The sequence below is a fragment of the Amphiura filiformis genome, chromosome 14 (genome assembly GCF_039555335.1).
Source record: "Amphiura filiformis chromosome 14, Afil_fr2py, whole genome shotgun sequence".
In the NCBI taxonomy this organism is placed as follows: Eukaryota; Metazoa; Echinodermata; class Ophiuroidea; order Amphilepidida; family Amphiuridae; genus Amphiura; species Amphiura filiformis.
Window position 1 is genome coordinate 63,092,119 of NC_092641.1, and position 20,587 is coordinate 63,112,705.

At 36.9% G+C, this 20,587-nt stretch overlaps 1 protein-coding gene across 1 annotated transcript in view; it reads right to left on the reverse strand.

Annotated features, from left to right (window-relative positions):
- LOC140170422 (serine/threonine-protein phosphatase 2A 65 kDa regulatory subunit A beta isoform-like) overlaps nucleotides 1-18,718 on the reverse strand; it is a 40,343-nt gene extending 21,625 nt beyond the window's left edge. The window contains exons 1-7 of the mRNA XM_072193793.1: nucleotides 18,611-18,718; nucleotides 12,422-12,512; nucleotides 8,590-8,690; nucleotides 7,864-8,096; nucleotides 5,574-5,721; nucleotides 1,710-1,865; nucleotides 862-1,047 (exon numbers count right to left, since the gene is read on the reverse strand). Of these exons, the coding sequence (XP_072049894.1) occupies nucleotides 862-1,047; nucleotides 1,710-1,865; nucleotides 5,574-5,721; nucleotides 7,864-8,096; nucleotides 8,590-8,690; nucleotides 12,422-12,512; nucleotides 18,611-18,691 (996 nt within the window). The 5' untranslated portion in view covers nucleotides 18,692-18,718. The remainder of the gene's footprint in view (nucleotides 1-861; nucleotides 1,048-1,709; nucleotides 1,866-5,573; nucleotides 5,722-7,863; nucleotides 8,097-8,589; nucleotides 8,691-12,421; nucleotides 12,513-18,610) is intronic.
- Nucleotides 18,719-20,587: the final 1,869 nt, after the last annotated feature.

A 20,587-nucleotide genomic window follows, 5' to 3' on the forward strand; every position in this document is an offset into this window, starting at 1 on the left:
GAATCAAGCCCCAAGATTGGAATTCCAGTTTCCTTTCTCACGAAGTAAGGGCTAAGAGTAAAATTGTACGATTGTGTTTGGGAGTGGCCTTCTCTCCTTTCTCCTTTTCCTTCTTCCATTTCTTGCTTTGTTTTATATCAAAGCTATCTAGGCCAGCTTTTGTAGTCTAGTACTCTAGTAGTAGTAAGGGACTCGGGGTGGTGTGGGATTTAGGGGGGTGTTGTAGTAGTACTTACATGTAACATATTACAGGGTAGTTAACACTTAAAGGAGGATTTTGTGATCCTAGCATCCTCTTTTTATGACATTTTTCAGTACATATCCACGAAAAAAGCCTATTCCCAAAATTTCAGTTGATTCCGATTTTGCGTTTGCGAGTTATGCATGATAATGTGTATTACACTGCTCCATAGACAATGCGTTGTAATTTCGTTCTGGTGCACCAGAACGATATTCAAATTTCACGATATCTTTGCAAAACGAATTAATCTGCAAGAAATATTTTGTACATAAGCATTATGTAGCCAGAGGTTTCCAGTGATATAAAAATCTCAACTTTTTTTGAGAAAAGTGGGGGGATGAGGCTGTGGATCACGAAATGCCCCTTTAACAAGTAATAAAACTGTTTAATATTGGATTTTAAGAGTAGCTCCTGGCTGTGTCAAAGTAGCTCCTGGTTCCTTGGTAAAATTGAATGACCAGGAGCTACTTTTTTTATAAAGTAGCTCCTGGTTTGCGCCCGCTTATCTGGAAGCCTGCCTGATTCCCATCACCACAAACCCCAATCCACAATAAAACCTTGCGGTTTGTACAATTAAATGTTAGCTACAAATGATGGCTGTGATTTATTAATCTTCTTACCTTAACACATGGTAGTATATTTGTCATAATAATCTGCTCCCTAGAATCCGCAGGTAGGGCATTGCAAAATTCCTTCACTTTGTGTGCAGATGCTGCCCGCACCTCCGCCTCGCAATCCTTGAGTAAACTCTGGAACGCAGGGACTAAGTCGGCTTTGGTGATCTCTGGACCCACTGCCGTTTGAATCTGGAAGAGGATTTTAAACTTATCATTTAGAATCTGCAAATTGTACATCTGGGGCATATTCCACTTAAAAATTCTTTTGTAATGTGTTGCAACATTCCACAGCGGTGTTAGAGTTTTCCATAGCGTCTTCCACCACAGAAACCGCAGAAAACTTTGAAAACAAAACCTTGAACAAAGAGCTAAAAGTTTATAAAATCGCTGCCGAGAACCGCAAACGCCAACATCTTTTGAAGCAGAAAATGCCTGCAAAAAAAGGCCAAAAAACACAATTTTTTGATTGTCCATAGACCCCACTCCAAGGGGTAGGATCGGTCGGTCAGACTTTTTTTTTAAATAACTGTTTCTTTTATAATTTAATAAGGTCATAACCAAAACATGTATATGCCCAATTACCTTAAAAAATAGACCAAATAGCAATAAATTGGGATAATTCTCTAGTGTATATACTACTTACTTCATTCATGTTTTAAAACAACTAAGTGTGAAGAAACTGTTTTTAAAAACAATGTCTGGAATTTCCAAAATTAGGGTCGGTATTCTTTTGTATAGTAAAACACAGCAAATTTTTGTCAGATTTTTTAGATTAGGGTCAACCGGATGAGGACAATCAAACATATTTTTTTTGGGGGGGAGGGGGCTTAAATAAGAGAGATTATACTTACATCTGTGAATTTATCTGCTACCATGTACCTTACTCTCCAGGATTTGTCCTCAGCACACTGTCGCAACGTGGGCATGATTAGAGATTCTGTGTCCTCGTGTGACAGAAGCCCAGCGATGTTAACGCATGCCTCCACTGCCAACAGACGCACAGAATCCTGTCAAACAAAAGGCAATTGTCATAAGATCATTTGGAATAATTATAGAATACCTAATAACATACTACACCCTAACACCAAGGCATTAGCCAGAGGGGTGTCCAGGTGTCATTTGGACACCCTGTTTTCAATTTGGACACCCTTCAAGGGCGTATTACACTAAATCACTGCGCGAAAGGTGCAATGGTGATGAGTTCCGGTTAAACGTATATGGCTACTGGAGACAACGTGGTGTCCTTAGGGACCATGTTCTTCGTGAGGTTGACATGTTCTGATTTAAATGAAAGATGCTAGCCTATTAATGACTAAAATAGATATGAAATTATACAAATCGATTTCACAAGAAAAGTAGGCCCTGTCCGAATTACTGCTAACGGAACAAGTTTGAATGCTAGTTTTGGTGTTGAAATAGCGGCGTCGCTTTTCAACAAAAAAAAAAAAAAAACTGATTCTATAAAGTTCCCCAAAATTGAAGTTTAAATAAAATTTCAGTCCTTAATTAATACAGGGATGACGTAAAAAAGTGACAAATATTGTCACGCCTGGTAGAAAACGCCGTTTGAAAAAGTTGATTTTTACGTGCTTTTCAATGGAGAAGTTATTTGGTGGTTTACGCCTTTGAAAGCATGTTAAAAAATGGTGGAATGAGCTATAAAATTCGAAATTTAAAGTTATTAAAGAAAGTTTTCCCCTCAAACTGATTTATTTTGAAATGAGAATATTCTATTTTATAATCCCGAAGCTTTCAAACAAGATTTTAGAGTATAAATTTCTGGAAAATTCGTTGGAAACAGGGTTTGGTACCAAAGCTGGCAATGGCGGCCATGTTTGTTCAGATATACCACTTTGAGCTTAAAATCGAATAACCATTCAACTTTTAAAATTTTTGTTTAAGAAAATGGTACAATAATTGAAAAACGATAACATGAAATGCGTTTATAAGATACTCTCGGAAACATTTATCCCATCAAAGGTATCCAAGTACCTCCAACTGCCTTATCAATAGCGTTTTAAGGTGACGTTTCTATTTTCCTCTCAATTTTAACGAAACTTGGTCGGTATATGGCGTTACTAGTTACAATGCGGCCGTTTTCAATTCTCTAGAGGGAAATTGATTAACCAAGTTTGTGACGAGTTTCTTTGATTGAAGATATTGTAATATTATCAGACATTGGGAGAAAATATGCGCGCAAGGGGGTGTCGTGTCTTTATACCCCTACCCCTAACGTTTTCGACCTAGGCATATACTCGTGCAATGAGATGATGCTTGTCATGGGGGGGGGGGTTCAGAAACCTTTGTGCATTTTGCTTATGTAATGTGCAACTTAAGTTATTTGACTCACTGTTGTTAAAATTTTAACTATTATGATGTCATAATTGTATTTAAAGATCGATCAAACCTGCTATAAACTCTGTTTATATCCATAATGGTCAAAAGTACCCAAAATGGCGGGTTTTTTTAATGTATCAAAAATTGTTTAGAGAACCCTTATAGCAGATTCGTGTAATGTATGAATTAAAGAAATGACACTTTTTCTTAGAATAGTTTATTGTTTCCAAAAATAGAGAAAAGTTAAAAAAAATTCAAACCTCTTGTGCGGTTCAAGGCGTATTACACTAAATCACTGCGCTTGAAAGGTGCAATGGTGATGAGTTCGGTTAAACGTATATGGCTACTGGAGACAACGTGGTGTCCTTAGGGACCATGTTCTTCGTGAGGTTGACATGTTCTGATTTAAATGAAAGATGCTAGCCTATTAATGACTAAAATAGATATGAAATTATACAAATCGATTTCACAAGAAAAGTAGGCCCTGTCCGAATTACTGCTAACGGAACAAGTTTGAATGCTAGTTTTGGTGTTGAAATAGCGGCGCGCTTTTCAACATTTTTAATAAAAACTGATTCTATAAAGTTCCCCAAAATTGAAGTTTAGATAAAACTTCAGACCTTAATTAATACAGGGATGACGTAAAAAGTGACAAATATTGTCACGCCTGGTAGAAAACGCCGCTTGAAAAAGTTGATTTTACGTGCTTTTCAATGGAGAAGTTATTTGGTGGTTTACGCCCTAAAATTCTGATTTTTATAATGGAGTGAATAGGAAGTGGACACCCTGATTTTGTAGAATAAGGTATTTTTGACCATTTTGGACACCCTAAAGACAGCTGGCTAATGCCTTGCCTAACACCAGGGTGGTCTTTGTATGCCCCCAAGGAGTTAGTTTGATTTAAACCCCCAATTTTAGGAAATACTGTTCAAAGTCAACAATGTTACATTTTCTGTCAGCGAAAATGTCCCCACCACCTGCCACCTGGACTTCCAAAAAGGATTTGTCTAAAGACCACCATGCCTAACACTTACCCTTACTCTAATTACAAAGTGTGGTAGATATTCTTACAACAAGAGTAGGTAGGCAACCTATGGCCTGCCAACTATTGCGAGTTGTACAAAATCACACTCCAAGCTAGACTATGCCATAGTCAAATTTTATTAAAAATATGTTATTATTAGTCATGATGAACCCATTTCGTTGAACTCAAAATTATACTGATGTTTATTAAAATTATAGTATTCAATAGTAAAATGGTCATAAAGAGTTAAAAATATCAGACGATTAGTGACAATAAAAGTAATTGAATGCAACATTATCTTGCATAATTATAACGGCTCACTTTAATACTGAACAATTCTGATTTTGGAATCTACCAGTTTATTGATAGCGAACCCCGAAATTTCGACTATGAACTTTGAATTGTAAGCAGAACTTTACCCCCTGGACTTTGCTCTCTAAAAACACACCGTCAAGCATACTTGTTTATCAGTCCATTAACCACAAGTACGCGCTAGATGTTTGATGAGAGATTAACTTTCTCGTCAACACAAAAGCGCCGCAAATACCACAGACAGTTGTTTACGGTGTAGTAAATGGTAATGGGGCGGGCCCAGACGATTTAAACCATAGCGAGGCATGGGCGACCAATCACAAGGCAGATCCATTTAAAGATGCATTACATCATGGCCAATTTTAGTTAGGCCATAGAGTCCCGTGTTAAAAATCTTAACCGCAAGGCAATGTCAGTAGTCCACTTGGGAAGCTAACAAACAGAGGGAGTAGGGTGACTGATCAGATGTGAAAATCTATCAATTGTGCTCACATTAATTAAATCAGAGTTTTAAGCTTAAATACAATATCCAGGGTATGCACAATGGGCAAGTGGACTGCGGGGTAGTCTAACTCCAAGCACAAGTTGCATGTAGGACGGTGGCGCCCATCTTGGATATGTGGGGACGGGAAAACGTATACAATTTATCGACGACTGTTGACTGTGTCTTCACGAGACGGTCTCTTCTTCCCTTGTACTAGCATGTGCCGCCAGCATAATTTGATAAATATTTTGGCAGTTTGAGGTTAAAAGAGAGACATCCAGGTTCATCTATAATAGAGTTATGGGGCATACATGCATGGCCGCACCATTTGCCAAAATATTATTTCTGTCCACACATACAACAGATACCGGTATAACACCACCAACCAAGGACATCATCAAACTCAATTAAGTGTTTACTCTCCAATGCTTACACACACACTTGAGATGTTTTGGCTTACTGTGGACATGGTTATTAAGTTTTCCACTGTCCAAATGCGGATTCTCAGGAATCGATCCAAATTTGACTACGCGATTGAAAATGAAATTGATCACTCACTTGCTCATCCCCAGCTAAATTAACAAACAGTGGTATAAGATCTGTCTTGAGCTGTTCTAATTCCACTGCCTTGGCCAGCTCCCCAAGTTTACTAGCGGCAGCACGGCGAACCATGGGTGTGTCATCTGCGCAAAGGTTGCGGTAATGTCTGAAATTAACATCAAACACAACATTCCATTAGAATATATTTTAACTTAAAATGACCTTTTTAAAAAATTCCAGAATCCTTTGTAATTGATAGGCACATAGTACAGAGGTGAACATGGTCACTCAGGCCTTGCCATTTAGATTTTAAAGGCGAGTGGTTAATCACTCGCTAGCACGATTCTAGGCGAGTGGTCGAGTTTTCACAAATTTGGGTATAATCAGGTGAGCTTGAGAGCTTCGGTCTTAAACAGTATTTATGTTGAAATGTGCACGAAGCACGCTAAAAATTGTTGACTTTCTACGCTTAGCGGGGCACAGAATCGATTAAATGCTGAAATTGCTGATTCGATATCTGATTTGGGGGGCTTTGCCACGAGTGATATTTAGTGTCTATGGCGAGTGGAAAATCACTCACTAGAAATCAAGTTTGGGCGAACGGTGGCAAGCGAGAGCGATCGCTCGCCTCAAACGGCAAGGCCTGGTCACTGTGCATGTAAATCTTGAATAATTCAAGCCCTGACATTCTTTGTTTTTCCTGCTATAAATGAACTCAACTGACCTCCTTAGTAAAAAAGATAGCAATGGGCTATTCAGTTGAAATTCATACACCCCATATGGAAGACATGACCTTAATCTCCCACACAGGGAGTGTGAATTACATATGGGGTTACCTAAATGGGCGACTCCATTGTCTATACCTAAGCCCCGGCAAAAAACGCAATCTCGGTTTTCTCGCCGCAATTTTCGCTATTGAGTAATTATCTTGCTTTTACAAGCAATAAAACAAGGTGTTTTAATGGCGTAAACATTTCCGAAAATCATTGAGTTCCATGCCGTGTTGACATTCATGTCATCAAGTAAGCTTAAATGTACTCACCAGTGTGTAGTTTCAGTGCTTAAGGGATCTAAAATGAGCGTTTATTGCGTTTCGACAGTATTTTTTGTAGGACATGAGAGCACCTCAGACCTAGCGAATTGCATTCTGAATACGAAGCATGTCTTTCTGATATCAAAGAATTTTCATTATTTGAAAATCACAATATAATACAAATTTTATGACAAATTATACAAATTTAATATTTTTCAAATTTTTGATATATAACAGTCCTCGAAGTAAATTATATAAATCTAATAATATATTCTTAAAGTGTATGTAGCAGGGAGGTAAAGTCGACGGTCAATTGAAAATTTTGACCTTTCATATTGAAGATATGGATTTTTTCCCCAAAAGACCTATTTTTTTTTTTGGTGTTTTGGGAAAAAATCCATATCTTCAATAATGAAAGGTCAAAATTTTCAATTGATCGTCGGCTTTTCATCCCACCTACATACACTTTAAGTATAAATCATCAGATTTATAAAGTTTACTTCAAGTACTGTTAAATATCAAAAATATCAATTTTTAATGATTTGCCATAAAATGTGTATTAAATTGCAATTTCAAAAATCAAAATTATTTGATATCAGAATGACATTCTTCGTATTCAGAATGCAATTCGATATGTCTGATGTGCTCTGATGTCCCAAAATAAATACTGTCCAAACGCTCATACCCCAGCCCTTAAATTGGTCTCTAAAATGTCAAGGTAATTGAATACTAAGTAGTTTCTTGTTAAATTTATTAAACTGAGAAAGGATTTATTATGTAAACAACATATTGAGGTGGAAATAATTGAACTTCTGTTTACGTTTTTCGTCCTTCGATCGTGATGAATCGGCGCCATGTTTGAAAACATTGGACGGCTGGACTCCAGAGGGCAGTATTTTGGATTTTTTAATTTTTAATATTCAGGGATTTTTCTTTTTTTGACAGCGATTTTCCGGGAAAATCTCGGTTTTTAAAGCAAATTTGGGGTAAATCTCGCTTTTTTTGTTCATATATCTTATTTTGCCTTTAAAAATTGTGTTTTTTGCCGGGGTCTATCTATACCCAGTGTGCGAGTGATTGTTTTCCACAGGGGGTGTATGACTTTCAAAATTATTTGATATCATCAGGATATTCAGAATGCAATGCGATGCGTCTGATGTACTTTCATGTCCAATAAAAAATACTGTGCAAACGTTGTTATCCGATCCCTTACATGTGTTCTAAAAAAAAATTTTAAACTTTTTTACAAAATTGTAAAAAAATAAAAATACTTACTGCCTTAATTCTGACTTGACTCCTACTGAGCATTTTGGATAGCTAACACTGAACAGCCCACATGCCGACGTCCTTGAGGTGAACCAATCACCGCTAGACAGTCTCTTCACCAATGGGATAAAATGAGCTTCTAAATCAGCTGCTGAGTGTTCCTCTGAGAGCTTGCGAAGAGACTCCACAGCCTTGTCTCGTACAACGGTTTCTTCTACTGTGGCGAGGCTCTCTAGGGGTGGCTGTGAAGAACAAGACATTTGACATTAGTTGATCACAGATCAAATTTATAAATTTGCTACTTTCACTCTTTTTTTCAAGCAAGAACACTTTCCTTGAGGGATATATATATCCAAGAAATAATGGGTAGTACAGTATTATTGACACCCGCAGGTATCCGAGACAGTAGAAACATAAATAACGGGCGAGGAGTTTCCAAACCAATTATTTCAAATACTAGTACTTTTATACTGCTGAGGACAAATTTTGTGGATGTGTAAAGATTAAAGAATAATTTGCCACACTTTATTTTAGGGGGTACTTGCACATATACATTGGCACACGTCATGTGCCTGTCAATAGACCCCTTTTTTCAGCAAACCTTGTTACCTTATGACCTTATGAGGCAAAAATCAGGAATTCCTGATAAATCAAGAAAAGTGGCATATCTGCAGTTGGCACAGGTACATCTTTTCATATTTCGAGTGCCCCACCCGGGGGGAGAACTATACATACCAGTAAACAGTGTACATGTTCTGGACCACCCACCAGGGCTGTAAAACTTCCTAGTTGTTCTGCTAGAGCCAGAAGTACTTCATCCTCATCATAAATGGTATCTGAAATGACCAAGAACATTTCAATTTCATTACACGTCTACTTCACAAGCAGGTTCCATTTCCCTTTCATACACTCTTAGATAGTGAGAACCAATCAGAGCAAACATTAGAAAAATGCGAACTATGCATTAATCTTGTCTAATCACATCAGGGATGTAAGTGGGGTATGTAAAAAAATACGGAAAAAAATATAGAGTAAATATGCGAGCGAAGCGACTCAAGCGAGCATGCCGAGCGTTTGCGCTAGGCGTTCCCGGGGGTCCAGGGGGCTCTCGGTGGGGGTACGGGGGCAGCGCCCCCTGTTGGAAAATTTTGTTATTTTAGCCTCAATTATAGTCAATTTCATGCACAAAAACTGTTAATTTCTTCCATTTTCCATTCATTGAAAAAAGGGAAAAGTTACCATTTTAATCAGTATAGCTGTCCTATCAACCTCCATTGTCGATACTTCAGGTCCAATAATTATTTCCAAGAAAATTGGTCACAATCCATTGAGCCAAATCAAAACAAACTTTCACGTGTGCAATTGTTACGATGTCAGCGCCCCTGGATGCACGATGTCAGCAGAATTCACCTCCGTCAATCTCTTACACAAATAATACACAACACGCACAAGCTATCGTTTCACTGCTATAGCGAGAGCCGTACGGCAAGCGGCCACGTGCTGCCACAGAGACAGGCGAAACTAGCGAAATATAATCGCTTGAGGCGCTATTTTTTTGTTCCCCCTGTTCAGACGGGGTATTTTCGCGAAGAAAAAAGATACAAAGACACGGAAAAACAGAGAAAAAATACATTTTCGTGTAATCGGAAAATTACGGGAAAATACGGAAAATACAGAGATTTTTTGGGGATGAAAAAAAATACGGAGAAATTACATCCCTGATCACATCTATAGGCGTGCACTCCGTGTACTACTCGCACCGCTGTCGACGCGGGTCCACACGTTCATTTTGCTTGTATTTTTCAAGCATTTTAGTGACAATTTTGTTATAAAAATAGCAAAATCATGGGTTTTTTTTTATATGAGATGTTGATGCGCCTAATGCACTCATCCCTCACGGGCTCATGCATTAGACACATCAACATATCAGTAGTACGCGACTACGCGTACATTATTTTGTACAATTTCACTCTCAACAAGTAATACGCATTTATTAACCTACAAGTACAGCATTGTTGGCGATTTTTTTAAAAATCATTTTATTTAATTGTAATTCATTTTTTTTTCAAATTTTATATGTCCATTGTTTTTTAATTTTTTTCCCTTCCCAACCCCATAAACACCACTAAAGCCTAAAAGGCAACCAAAGCTGGCTCAACACAATAAAAGTTGCCCATTCCAATGAATGCAATAAAAAAAGTCAAATGCTAAATAATGATGATATTAATTATAGAATCTTGACCAAATTGTGTGAAAATTAAAGGAAAACAACAGTGATTTCATATTATTCAATCTTCACATGTAAATTAAACCGAGCTCAAAAAGAAACTTATAATTCTTTACAACGTGAATCACAAGGTCATATCTTAAAATATTGTCAATCAAAATGAACCAAAATTACACACAGGAATTACTTTAATAGGCCTACTCTACTCAAAACACATGTCAGTAACCAAGCAGTTGTCCGACTGACACAACAGCAAAATGCACTGTCATGGGACAGCTTCCTGGACTTCCTCCACTTTCACAACCCAATATTTGGCACCCAGCACAAAAAATCTGTGAGAATGCACACAAGATCCTTGCACAGATGATAAAATGGTGCTGCTTTCTGCTTTTCATACACTTTTTTCATGAAACAGGGCTGGGCTGTGAATGTGTTCCAGGATGCTGTTCCATTTCAGTGCATTTTGCTGTTGTGTCAGTTGGATAACTGATTGGTTACTGACATGTTTTAAGAGTAGAGTACTGAAGTAAACCTGTGTGTAAATTTGGTAGAATTTGATAGACAGGATTTCAAGATATGACCTTGTGAAAAATTATAAGTTTCTTTTTGAGCTCAGTTTATAAAGGAACTTCAAAAAACACATGAAAACAATAACAGCTTTGAATTACACAAATATTGACTTGAAAATCAGATTATATATCCTTTGTTTTAAAATCAATTTAAAGGAAGGTGACCTGATATCAATTTGGAAAATCAAATTCTTTAAAACTTATGTATTATAACATAAACTGTTGTCCCTTTCAAGCATTCATGCAAAAAGATCATGTAAATGTTCATTGTAAATATGCGACTAATTCTTCATGGAATTACTGAAATTTCATACAGCGTAAAACTGGTAGTCTACAGTGTTTTTAATAATGATAATCATCATGATCATGTAATAAATTGATATCAAATGAAAGATACTATTTTTCTCATTTAAAACATACTGTAGGAGTTCCAAATTGGTGTATTTCCAAAGTTATCATCAAAAAACTGCTGAATTAGTCAAAAATATGGTATACCACATTTCAGACTAATTCTGCAGTTTTTTGATGATTTCTTCGGAAATATACCGATTTGGAATGCCTAATTTCAATATGTTTTATGGGAAAAGTATGAGCTTCCAAGTTGGGGATGAGGCTGTCAATCAGGTCACCCACCTTTAAATCGGTGATTAAAATCCACATGATTTAAATCAACAAACCCTGCTGTACAGTTTTGGAGCCTGGTTGATATGTTACTTTAGTTATGGTCCAAAGGCCAATTTTGTTTGTCAAGGGTCAGTAAGTCAGCGAGAATCTAAGGATCCATTTTCACACAGATTCATTCTCTTGGGCTACTAGTAGACTAGTAGATTCCATGCTATGATGATATCTTGTCTACAATCAGGATATCCCCATATCAGAATGACGTCATAGGATGTTACGATGTAGTGCCCCCCGCCAGAAAGTTATAGGTTCTATTTCTAGTACGGTACTCTGTCACAATTCAGTCGCCGAAAACTTTGAAATTTTGATATCAGTACTGTAGCGTATTTTGTTAAAAAATCATGTCAAATCAGCCATTTTTTGCCCCCCGCATAACTCTGAAAGCCCCCCCGAGCCCCCCGCAGGAACAGATCCTGGACACGCTGCTGAATATCGAAAATATTGGGCCGATATGATATACAAGGACCAAGTATGACTTTGTTTTGTTGGGTTTTACCCCTGATGTTGCCTGTCTGGATAAAACTAATATGGACTGGTTTGAAAGTGTGAATTTTAGAAGGGGTTACCTGAATTTAAAATCTACATACACTGTGTGGGAGATTAATTAAGGTCATGTTATCCATTAGGGGGTGTATGGATTTCAACTGGAATATAGCCCAACTCAACTTTGAAATGTGTGCATCTTGCAAGTTTGAAAAAAAAACCCTCAAAAAAAACAACACAAGATTTAAATTAAACTTTGTATATAGACGAATCCAATTTCACGCATTCCTACTCCTCAATGGCAGCCATAGCCGCGACGGGGACCCAGCTATCTCACCTAAAATGTGAAATGATGCGGCCTTGAAGGGTATTTTAAACTGCATTCTATCACCCGACATTACGTGAGACAAAAGAATGATGACAGTTTACAACACAAAAGAATCTAACATTGAATTTTAAGCGGGTTTAATTCACCCAATTGGGCACTCACAACATCTGTTTGGTGCATGCGGGGAGCCAAATATGGCCGACCAAATCCTGACCATGACTTGGCTCGTTGGATTTGTCTATAGTCATTTTAATTATTTTTTCCTATGCACTTACTTACCTGTTAGAAATGGTATAAGCTCTGTCCGAGATCTTTCTACCCCCAAAGCTAACGCTATAGTTGATAATTTCTTTATGCTATTTAGTCGTAACTGCAAGGTGAATATAAGACAAGAATTTCATAGTTAATGGAAGAAATATAATTGTTGCTTTTATTTAAGACTGTGGTTGCATAGCATGAGACTCGCGAGTCATCATATTAGGGTGGCATCGACTATGATTAGGGGCACTGGGGCTGACTGAGGGGAATTGGGCCTGATTAAGTGATCAAAATCAATTTCCAGTTTCCCACGCAATTCAATTGAGAATATGGTTATACATCTCGGCAGTCGGCACCTTGCCTTGGTAATGGTATATTTTCTGGGAAATCCTCTTGTTTACAATATTTGCGGTGGGCTTTTGCGAGTTGAATGGTAAACTTGATAAATGTAATGGTTTGGTACAGTCATGGTACAACTACAATCATGTCGATGCATTGTTTTGTCTACGGTGGTGTACATAATACCAGGCCTTGTCTTTTGAGGCGAGAGAGAGTGATCAGTGATCACTCACCTAAAATGAAGCTGAGGAGAGCTTTTTATCACTCGCCTACATTTTGTGTCTAATACAAGTGATTTAAATCACTCGCCTACAGCTCACCTGACAAGTTTTGAGGAGTCATTTGTCACTCGCTAGCAATTTTCAAAAGACAAGGCCTGTAATACTATAGCGATCGTAAAATAGTGGAAAAAGTTTTACATCAGCCGAGATTAGAGACTGACCGATCAGATCGGTAGCTTCCGAATCGGGCCGATCATCGACTGATTTTTCCTTCATCCGCCGATGTAATGCACCGATCGCCCAATATCATGAAAGTAATTGTTGAAGCTTAACAAGTAATCATTTATTGGTATATTTCTTTGAATGAGACAAGTTAAATCAAGCTAAATTTAGCAAAAGAACAAGCTTTGTAGGCGATAAACATATATAAAAACATACAGGTGAAATTTACTCATGGCGATGGCAGCCATTGTTTACAATTGAGGAATTGGTAATCGGTGATCGAATCGGCAGATCAAAGAGGGAATTGATCGGCCAATCGGCCGATTCAGATAGGGACCTGATCGGTCAGACACTAGCCGAGATGTTATTTATTTCGTGAGTAAATAAAGTACCATTTGTAGTCTCAAACTCAACGCTGGCAATATTTTTGCCAATAATGTAGCAACTTTTCCGTTGAGGAGCATTGTAGACACACGGTCGGACGTGAGCAATTATATTATTTTGAACATAATTGGATAAAATTACTTGAGTCGCAAGGGTTTTACACGGTCGGTCAGGTTACCGGAAACCAAACTTCATTTTTATTAGGCCTTACTATACTGGATGCACGATTGCACGTGCGGGAGCCTCATTCACCAATCGAAGAGGCAGCACAGATGATGCCCGCGGGTGGATCCATTGTTAGAATCTAGCATAAATTAATCGTTCCGTGCTTTGTGAAACTTGAATTGACAGCGAAACTGATAAAATTGCTTCATGGCTTGAATTTTTTGTTGCAAGACACTTGTTTTGAGCAAATATTGATTTTTTTAAATGAGCATTTTATGCGGCAGGTTCAGAACCATGTGGGCAGTGGATGCAAATCAGAATCTTTCATTATCAGGCATTCAATGGTTTGACCATGTGAGAAACAAACAACCACATCTAAATAAGGGTGTGAGTGAGTCCCGGAATTGAGTCCCGCCCGATAATCCTATTACCCGGCAGGAAATTTCCTGCCGGTACCAAATTTAAAAAAAATTTTTTTTTTTTTAATAATTTTTATTTCGAAGTTTTTTTTTCGGTTTTGTAGTGTCTCTGGACCTAGACATAAATGCTATTCATTGTTTCACTACCTGAAAAAAAAAAAAAAAAAATTGAATTTTATGAAAATTGATACATAGTTTTCATGTCATACTCTATAGATATCAAAATGCATTCAAATTTATTTTTTTGCAATTTTTTTTTTTTTTTTTTTTTTGCAATTTGGTGCCGTTACCCGCCAAAAATGCTTGGTGGGACCGGGCACAAAATTACTCGAAAATCACACCCCTACATCTAAACATGTGGAAACCAGCATTACGAAAGTGACAACTTTCTAAGTTTGTGTTAACTTATTTTGTGTTGCTAAATATCAACACAAATGTACCGTATTTTAAAACATCATCCACATAAATACTAAAAAAATAATAAATTGTTTGTATTGAAATCATGCATTTCTGTGCTGTGCCCTAATTTAAAAAATGATAAAAAACATGACCTTATTTTTTTTATGTCTACAGCTTTCGATGCTCACCTGCTCAAGGCTTGTCAAGGGCATTATTGGGCTATTTCATTATAAATGACAACATTGAGTCCCAAAAGGGGTCAAAATTCAAACTCATTTATTTCATGCAAATTCATTATCATTTCAAAGTTCAGATGGTGTGTCAATAATTCTCAAAATATTAGAGCGTCAAACCTCAGGAACCATTAAAAAATTAAATTGAATTTTTGCTGTGTAAAACATAGCTGCCGTCCTGGAGGGACATTTTTTAAACAATTTAATACACAACTTTGAAAGAGTATATGGCCACACGTTTTGAACTCGCCACCCAAAAATGGTGGTGTTGTTACGCTTTTCCAAATCGAGACTCGTTCAAATTGTTATATCTTTGCTTAAACAAAAGGTATTGAAGTGTGTTTGGTGTCATGTTGTAGCTAAATGTGTGCCCTAACAGACCTCCAAAGGAGAATTGTTTATCAGCTAAGATAGTGGAGTTAGAGTTGTTTGAGTCCAGAATGACCGAGGTGGGGGATGAGGCGGTGGCGGATGAGGCGGTGGCGGTATGTGCAAAGTCTATGGGAAATAAAGATTTTGTGTGTGCGCGTTGAATCAACTGATCATATCTTTGCATCCATATGGGCTACAGACATGGTTAAGAGCTCTTTTGAAAGATTATTTATTCTGCTAATTGTTTTTAATCATTTTGAACTCTTCATGATTGGTTTAGTCTATGAAATGTAAACTTTTATGTGCAAAACTACCTGTTTTCATATTAAACACTGTAGCAAGCAATGTGGATGTCTTCAAAATCTAAAAGTTGCCCTAAATTTTTTATTACTTATCCTATCATAGTCAAAGTTTACATTTTCTGAGAGGAAATTTGATGAGGACTCTAAATATGGACTTACTTTTTTTGTATGGGCTAGGGGTAAAATGTTTGAGTTCAAAATATGTTGAATTGTAAAAAAAATTTAACATATTTTGGGACACCCTGTATTCGAGATTACCAAACAGCTGTGATTTTTTTCTTCCAAAATCAGTGGGCTCCCCCTAACCTCTAACCAAATCAATGTTGTTTACTTTCAGTTTATAACTGCAAGTTAGTAATAAGCAATGCATTAAGTGACCCATTTTTTATTTGGATTTTTTTTATTCCACCCTGTATAACTTCAAGGTCACCCTGTACAATGAGTTGAAATGTGTATATTTAAATTGCTTATGCCTTCAGCTTTCCAAAATGTATACTTTTGCTAGTTTAGGGTTGATAGTTGTGGAGATATTCTAATTTGAAACTTGATTGGTGTAAAAATTCATAATATTTGTGATGTAACGCTAAGGGTGGCGAGTTCAAAACACGCGGCCATATGTAACCAACATTGGGTTCATACTTATTCATATTTAGTCTGTAATAATTGTTGTATGTTCCTTTACACTTCAGTGTCTTAAATATGCCAGTTTCAATATAAAACAATTAGTAAATTGATACTAATCCAGATAAATGGTGCAAAATTACTACATATTTTAAGGATAAACTTTATCTTCACATGAAAAATTCATGAAATAGTCATTTTGTCCTGCCCAATAGCTACACTGATGCATAAGTGAGTATTCTGCGTCAATCTGTTGTACTAGTCATGGAAAACCTAAAATAAAAGACCCTCCTGTGTCATTTGTTCTGGATAGGACACATTTTTAACACATAATAAAGCATACTTTAACTTTAGAAATAGCTGCATCAATATTATTGCATCAATATTATTGCATAAAAGATCCCCAGCATTTAAAATCCACTACAAACAGGGTTAATATTCTGGTTAAATTAGGAATATTGCAATTTTTTTTTTATTTTTGTTCAATGCAGAATAATATCATATGTGTTCTCAACAACTGGACAATAATTTGAACACTAAAGTGGTTTGTAAGCATAATTTGCAATAAAATGCAAAAATTTCTTGTGGGTTTGGCTCTTTGAAATTTTTATTTTTAGTTTGTTTACCAATTCATGGAAATGACATAATTGTGCTGGAGAGGACATTTGTTAAATTGCAAACAGAATCGTGGATACAGGCTTGCAAAATGCAACAAATACCAAATCATGTGCCACCTTGGTAGAAGGAAGACCACTCTTCCTCTACAAATTTCACATTCTATGATATAATCCTTCTTATTTCAACAATTAGTAATTAACTTCAGTTCTGGAGAGGACAAATTTTTAACGCGGAACTGTGGTATCAAGAACAAGTGGTCTACTGTATGTAAAATAAATGAATTCCTCAATCAGTGCCCTGTCCCATCAATTGGTAATATAACACAGATTATACAGGTAGGGTAAGGGTTTATATTTCCTCTTTAATGTTAACACAAATGGAGGCATGAATTGGAGAGGACACTCATTTTTTTTATTTAACGAAAATGCCAATTTTGCAAGAATCTACTGAATTTTAACATTTTTGCACCAATTTTCACCATTCAACTTGCATGATGTTCCACACATATCATATTTTCATTGCAACAAGCACATTGCCATAGAATGTACCTAATTTTTCAAAGAATTAATTCAGAATACATGGGCAAAATGAAATGGGACTCCAAAATTGGGTTAAAATGTACCTTTTGGCAATTTTTTATACAAAAATAGACAGAATTCTGTAAAAATGCTCATGTAGCTTGTAGTTTGTGGCATACTTAGAATTAAGTTAATAACACTGCATTATCACCCTAATTATATCAACCAGATATGATAAAAGCCATTTTTGTGAACGTGTCATTTATAATGAAATAGCCCTATTGTACTTTAATTTGATATATAAAATGATGCCGTTTGATGGCAAATTTGAATTCACCTCTCACTCAGACTCATACTCTACAATGCATGAATGACTGTGACAGTCTGTGATGTGTCAACAAACTGTCAATACAATCAGGCGGCGAATGGCATGATCGAGCCGGAAACTTGTGAAACCGCCCATGGCATTTTCCATAACTCGGTTAGTTTTGTGGGGTTCATTATCGAACCCCAACGGTTTTAGCATGCATGCATGTATTTATATTATTTATTAACATAGGCCTATTTGTTTGTGATCAGTGTTCGAAATAAGCGCTTATCCTCTTGTCCTCTTGTCCAAAAATCACTGGGGACAACCATATTGAGATATGTACTTATCCTCTGGACAACCACTATATTTTACCTCTTAAATATGACACATTTTGGGGACAACCAAAATGTTTTGAGGACAAGCAGAAGTTATGCTTCAGTTGTCCTCGGGACAACCTCCATATTTTCCTTATTTCGGACACTGTTTGTGATATTTCAAGCGTTTTAAAACTTCAAAATAATCCCATTCAATTACACGGTTGACGATGAAAATTTACTGAATTTAGAGAATGCAGCAATGCAACCACCACCTGAATACCATCATGTGTGTCATCATGTCATGCAATGTGTGCAGTACCGGTGCATGGGTGACGGGGTGCATGCAGTGCATTGCATGTGTGAGTGCAATTGGATATTGGTACCGTACATGATTAACCGGCTCCGGACATCATTTTTTCATGCGTACATGCGTAAAATTCTGGACTTATCATAATTTAGCTCGCAATTTTTAGGCATGTTTAGGTACTCAACATCCATAACATCATTCGCTCGACTTGGTTTTCAAAATAAAACTGGGCTTGTGCATCAACATCAGGCTCAACTTAAATGAAACATCTCATGATCTTGTGTTTTCGTGTACATTCATGCATTGCAAATGCAATTTGCTTGCACTGTTTACCGGCGTAAAAAAAAGCTGGAGAGTAACGAGAAAATGACATCATTTATTTGGCACACTATTTTAACTCTCAGAACGATATCACACTTGGAAACGAAGCTGCAACATTTATAACACCGAAATGTGTCCTCACCTGTACATCTTCATTTCTTAATTCGTCAATTAGAACTGCAATAGGGTACAGGGAATCGTCTCCACTTTCGCTGGACGCCATTTTGATTAGGATAGCGAAAATAGCGGGTTTCCGGGTTTGCAAAACAAGGAGAAATTCTGCCAATAGAGGGCGTTAATTAAATGAATTTGCAGTCAGGTTGGTGCCAGGTGTAATTTGTTTTCTTACTTTCTTTTTTCTTTCTTTTAAATTTTTTTCTTCAAAAAGGGATCGGATAACAACGTTTGCACAGTATTTTTTGTGGGACATGAGAGCACATTTTGGCCTTTCGTATTTTTTTCCAAGACCTACAAATATTTTATGAATGATGTTAAAAAACGTTTTTATACCCTTTTTTCTATAACCCGATATTAAAACATTTTCTGTGAAACGTTGTGTGTTTGCTGGGTAATAGCTATCTACTGCTCTACTGCTGATATTGTCATTGATGAAGTACGGTAGACATCTTCTACTGATATTGGCATTGATGAAGTAGCTATCTACTGCTGATATTGGCGTTGATGAAGTAGCTATCTACAGTACTGCTGATATTGGCGTTGATGAAGTAAGCATCTACTACTAATATTGGCATTGATGAAGTAGCTACCCCGGTATCTACTGTTGATATTGGCGTTGATAAAGTAATAGCTATCTACTGCTGATATTGGCATTGATGAAGTAGCTATCTACTGCTGATATTGGCGTTGATGAAGTAAGCATCTACTACTGATATTGGCATTGATGAAGTAGCTATCTACTGTTGATATTGGCGTTGATGAAGTAGCTATCTATACTGCTGATATTGGCATTGATGAAGTAGCTATCTACTGCTGATATTGGCATTGATGAAGTAGCTATCTACTGCTGATATTGGCATTGATGAAGTAGCTATCTACTGCTGATATTGTCATTGATGAAGTAGGCATCTGCTGTTGATATTGGCGTTGATAAAGTAGCTATCTACTGTGGATATTGACATTGATGAAGTAGACATCTACTGCTGATACTGGCATTGATGAAGTAGCTATCTACTGTACTGCTGATATTGGCATTGAGGTAGTCATCTACTGCTGATATTGGCATTGATGAAGTAGCTATCTACTGTACTGCTGATATTGGCATTGAAGTAGTCATCTACTGCGGATATTGGCGTTGATCCTGTTGATGAAGTAGACATCTATTGCTGATATTGGTTGATGAAGTACCTAGCTATCTACTGCTGATATTGGCATTGATGAAGCAGCTCTACTGCTGCTATTGTCATTGATGAAGAAGCTATCTACTGCTGATATTGGCATTGATGAAGTAGCTACCTTTACTGCTGATATTGGCATTGATGAAGCAGCTATCTGCTGCTGATATTGGCATTGATGAAGTAGCTATCTACTGCTGATATCTGTATTGATGTAGTTAGGGCGTAGCCATGGCTTTATTCCTGGTGAGGGGGAGGTGGGGCAAAATAAAATACAATACAATACATCGCTTCCCTATAATCTTAGACAATCAGTTTCTGTTGATCAGTTCAAATCTGGACTCAAGACTTTACTATTCAATGCTGCGTATGTCAAGTAATGTTTGATGTATCATGCTTAAAGGGCATTTCGTGATCCACAGCCTCATCCCCCACTTTTCCCAAAAAAAGTTGAGATTTTTACACCACTGGATACCTCTGGCTACATAATGTTTATGTACCAAATATTTCTTGCAGATTAATTCGTTTAGCAAAAATATCGTTAAATTTGAATTTCGTTCTGGTGCACCAGAACGAAATTACAACACATTGTCTATGGAGCAGTGTAATACACATTGTCATGCATAACTCGCAAACGCAAAATCGGAATCAACTGAAATTTTGGAAATAAGCTTTTTTCGTGGATATCTACTGAAAAATGTCATAAAAAGAGGATGCTAGGATCACGAAATCCTCCTTTAAGCTCTGTATTTTGTTTTACATGTGCA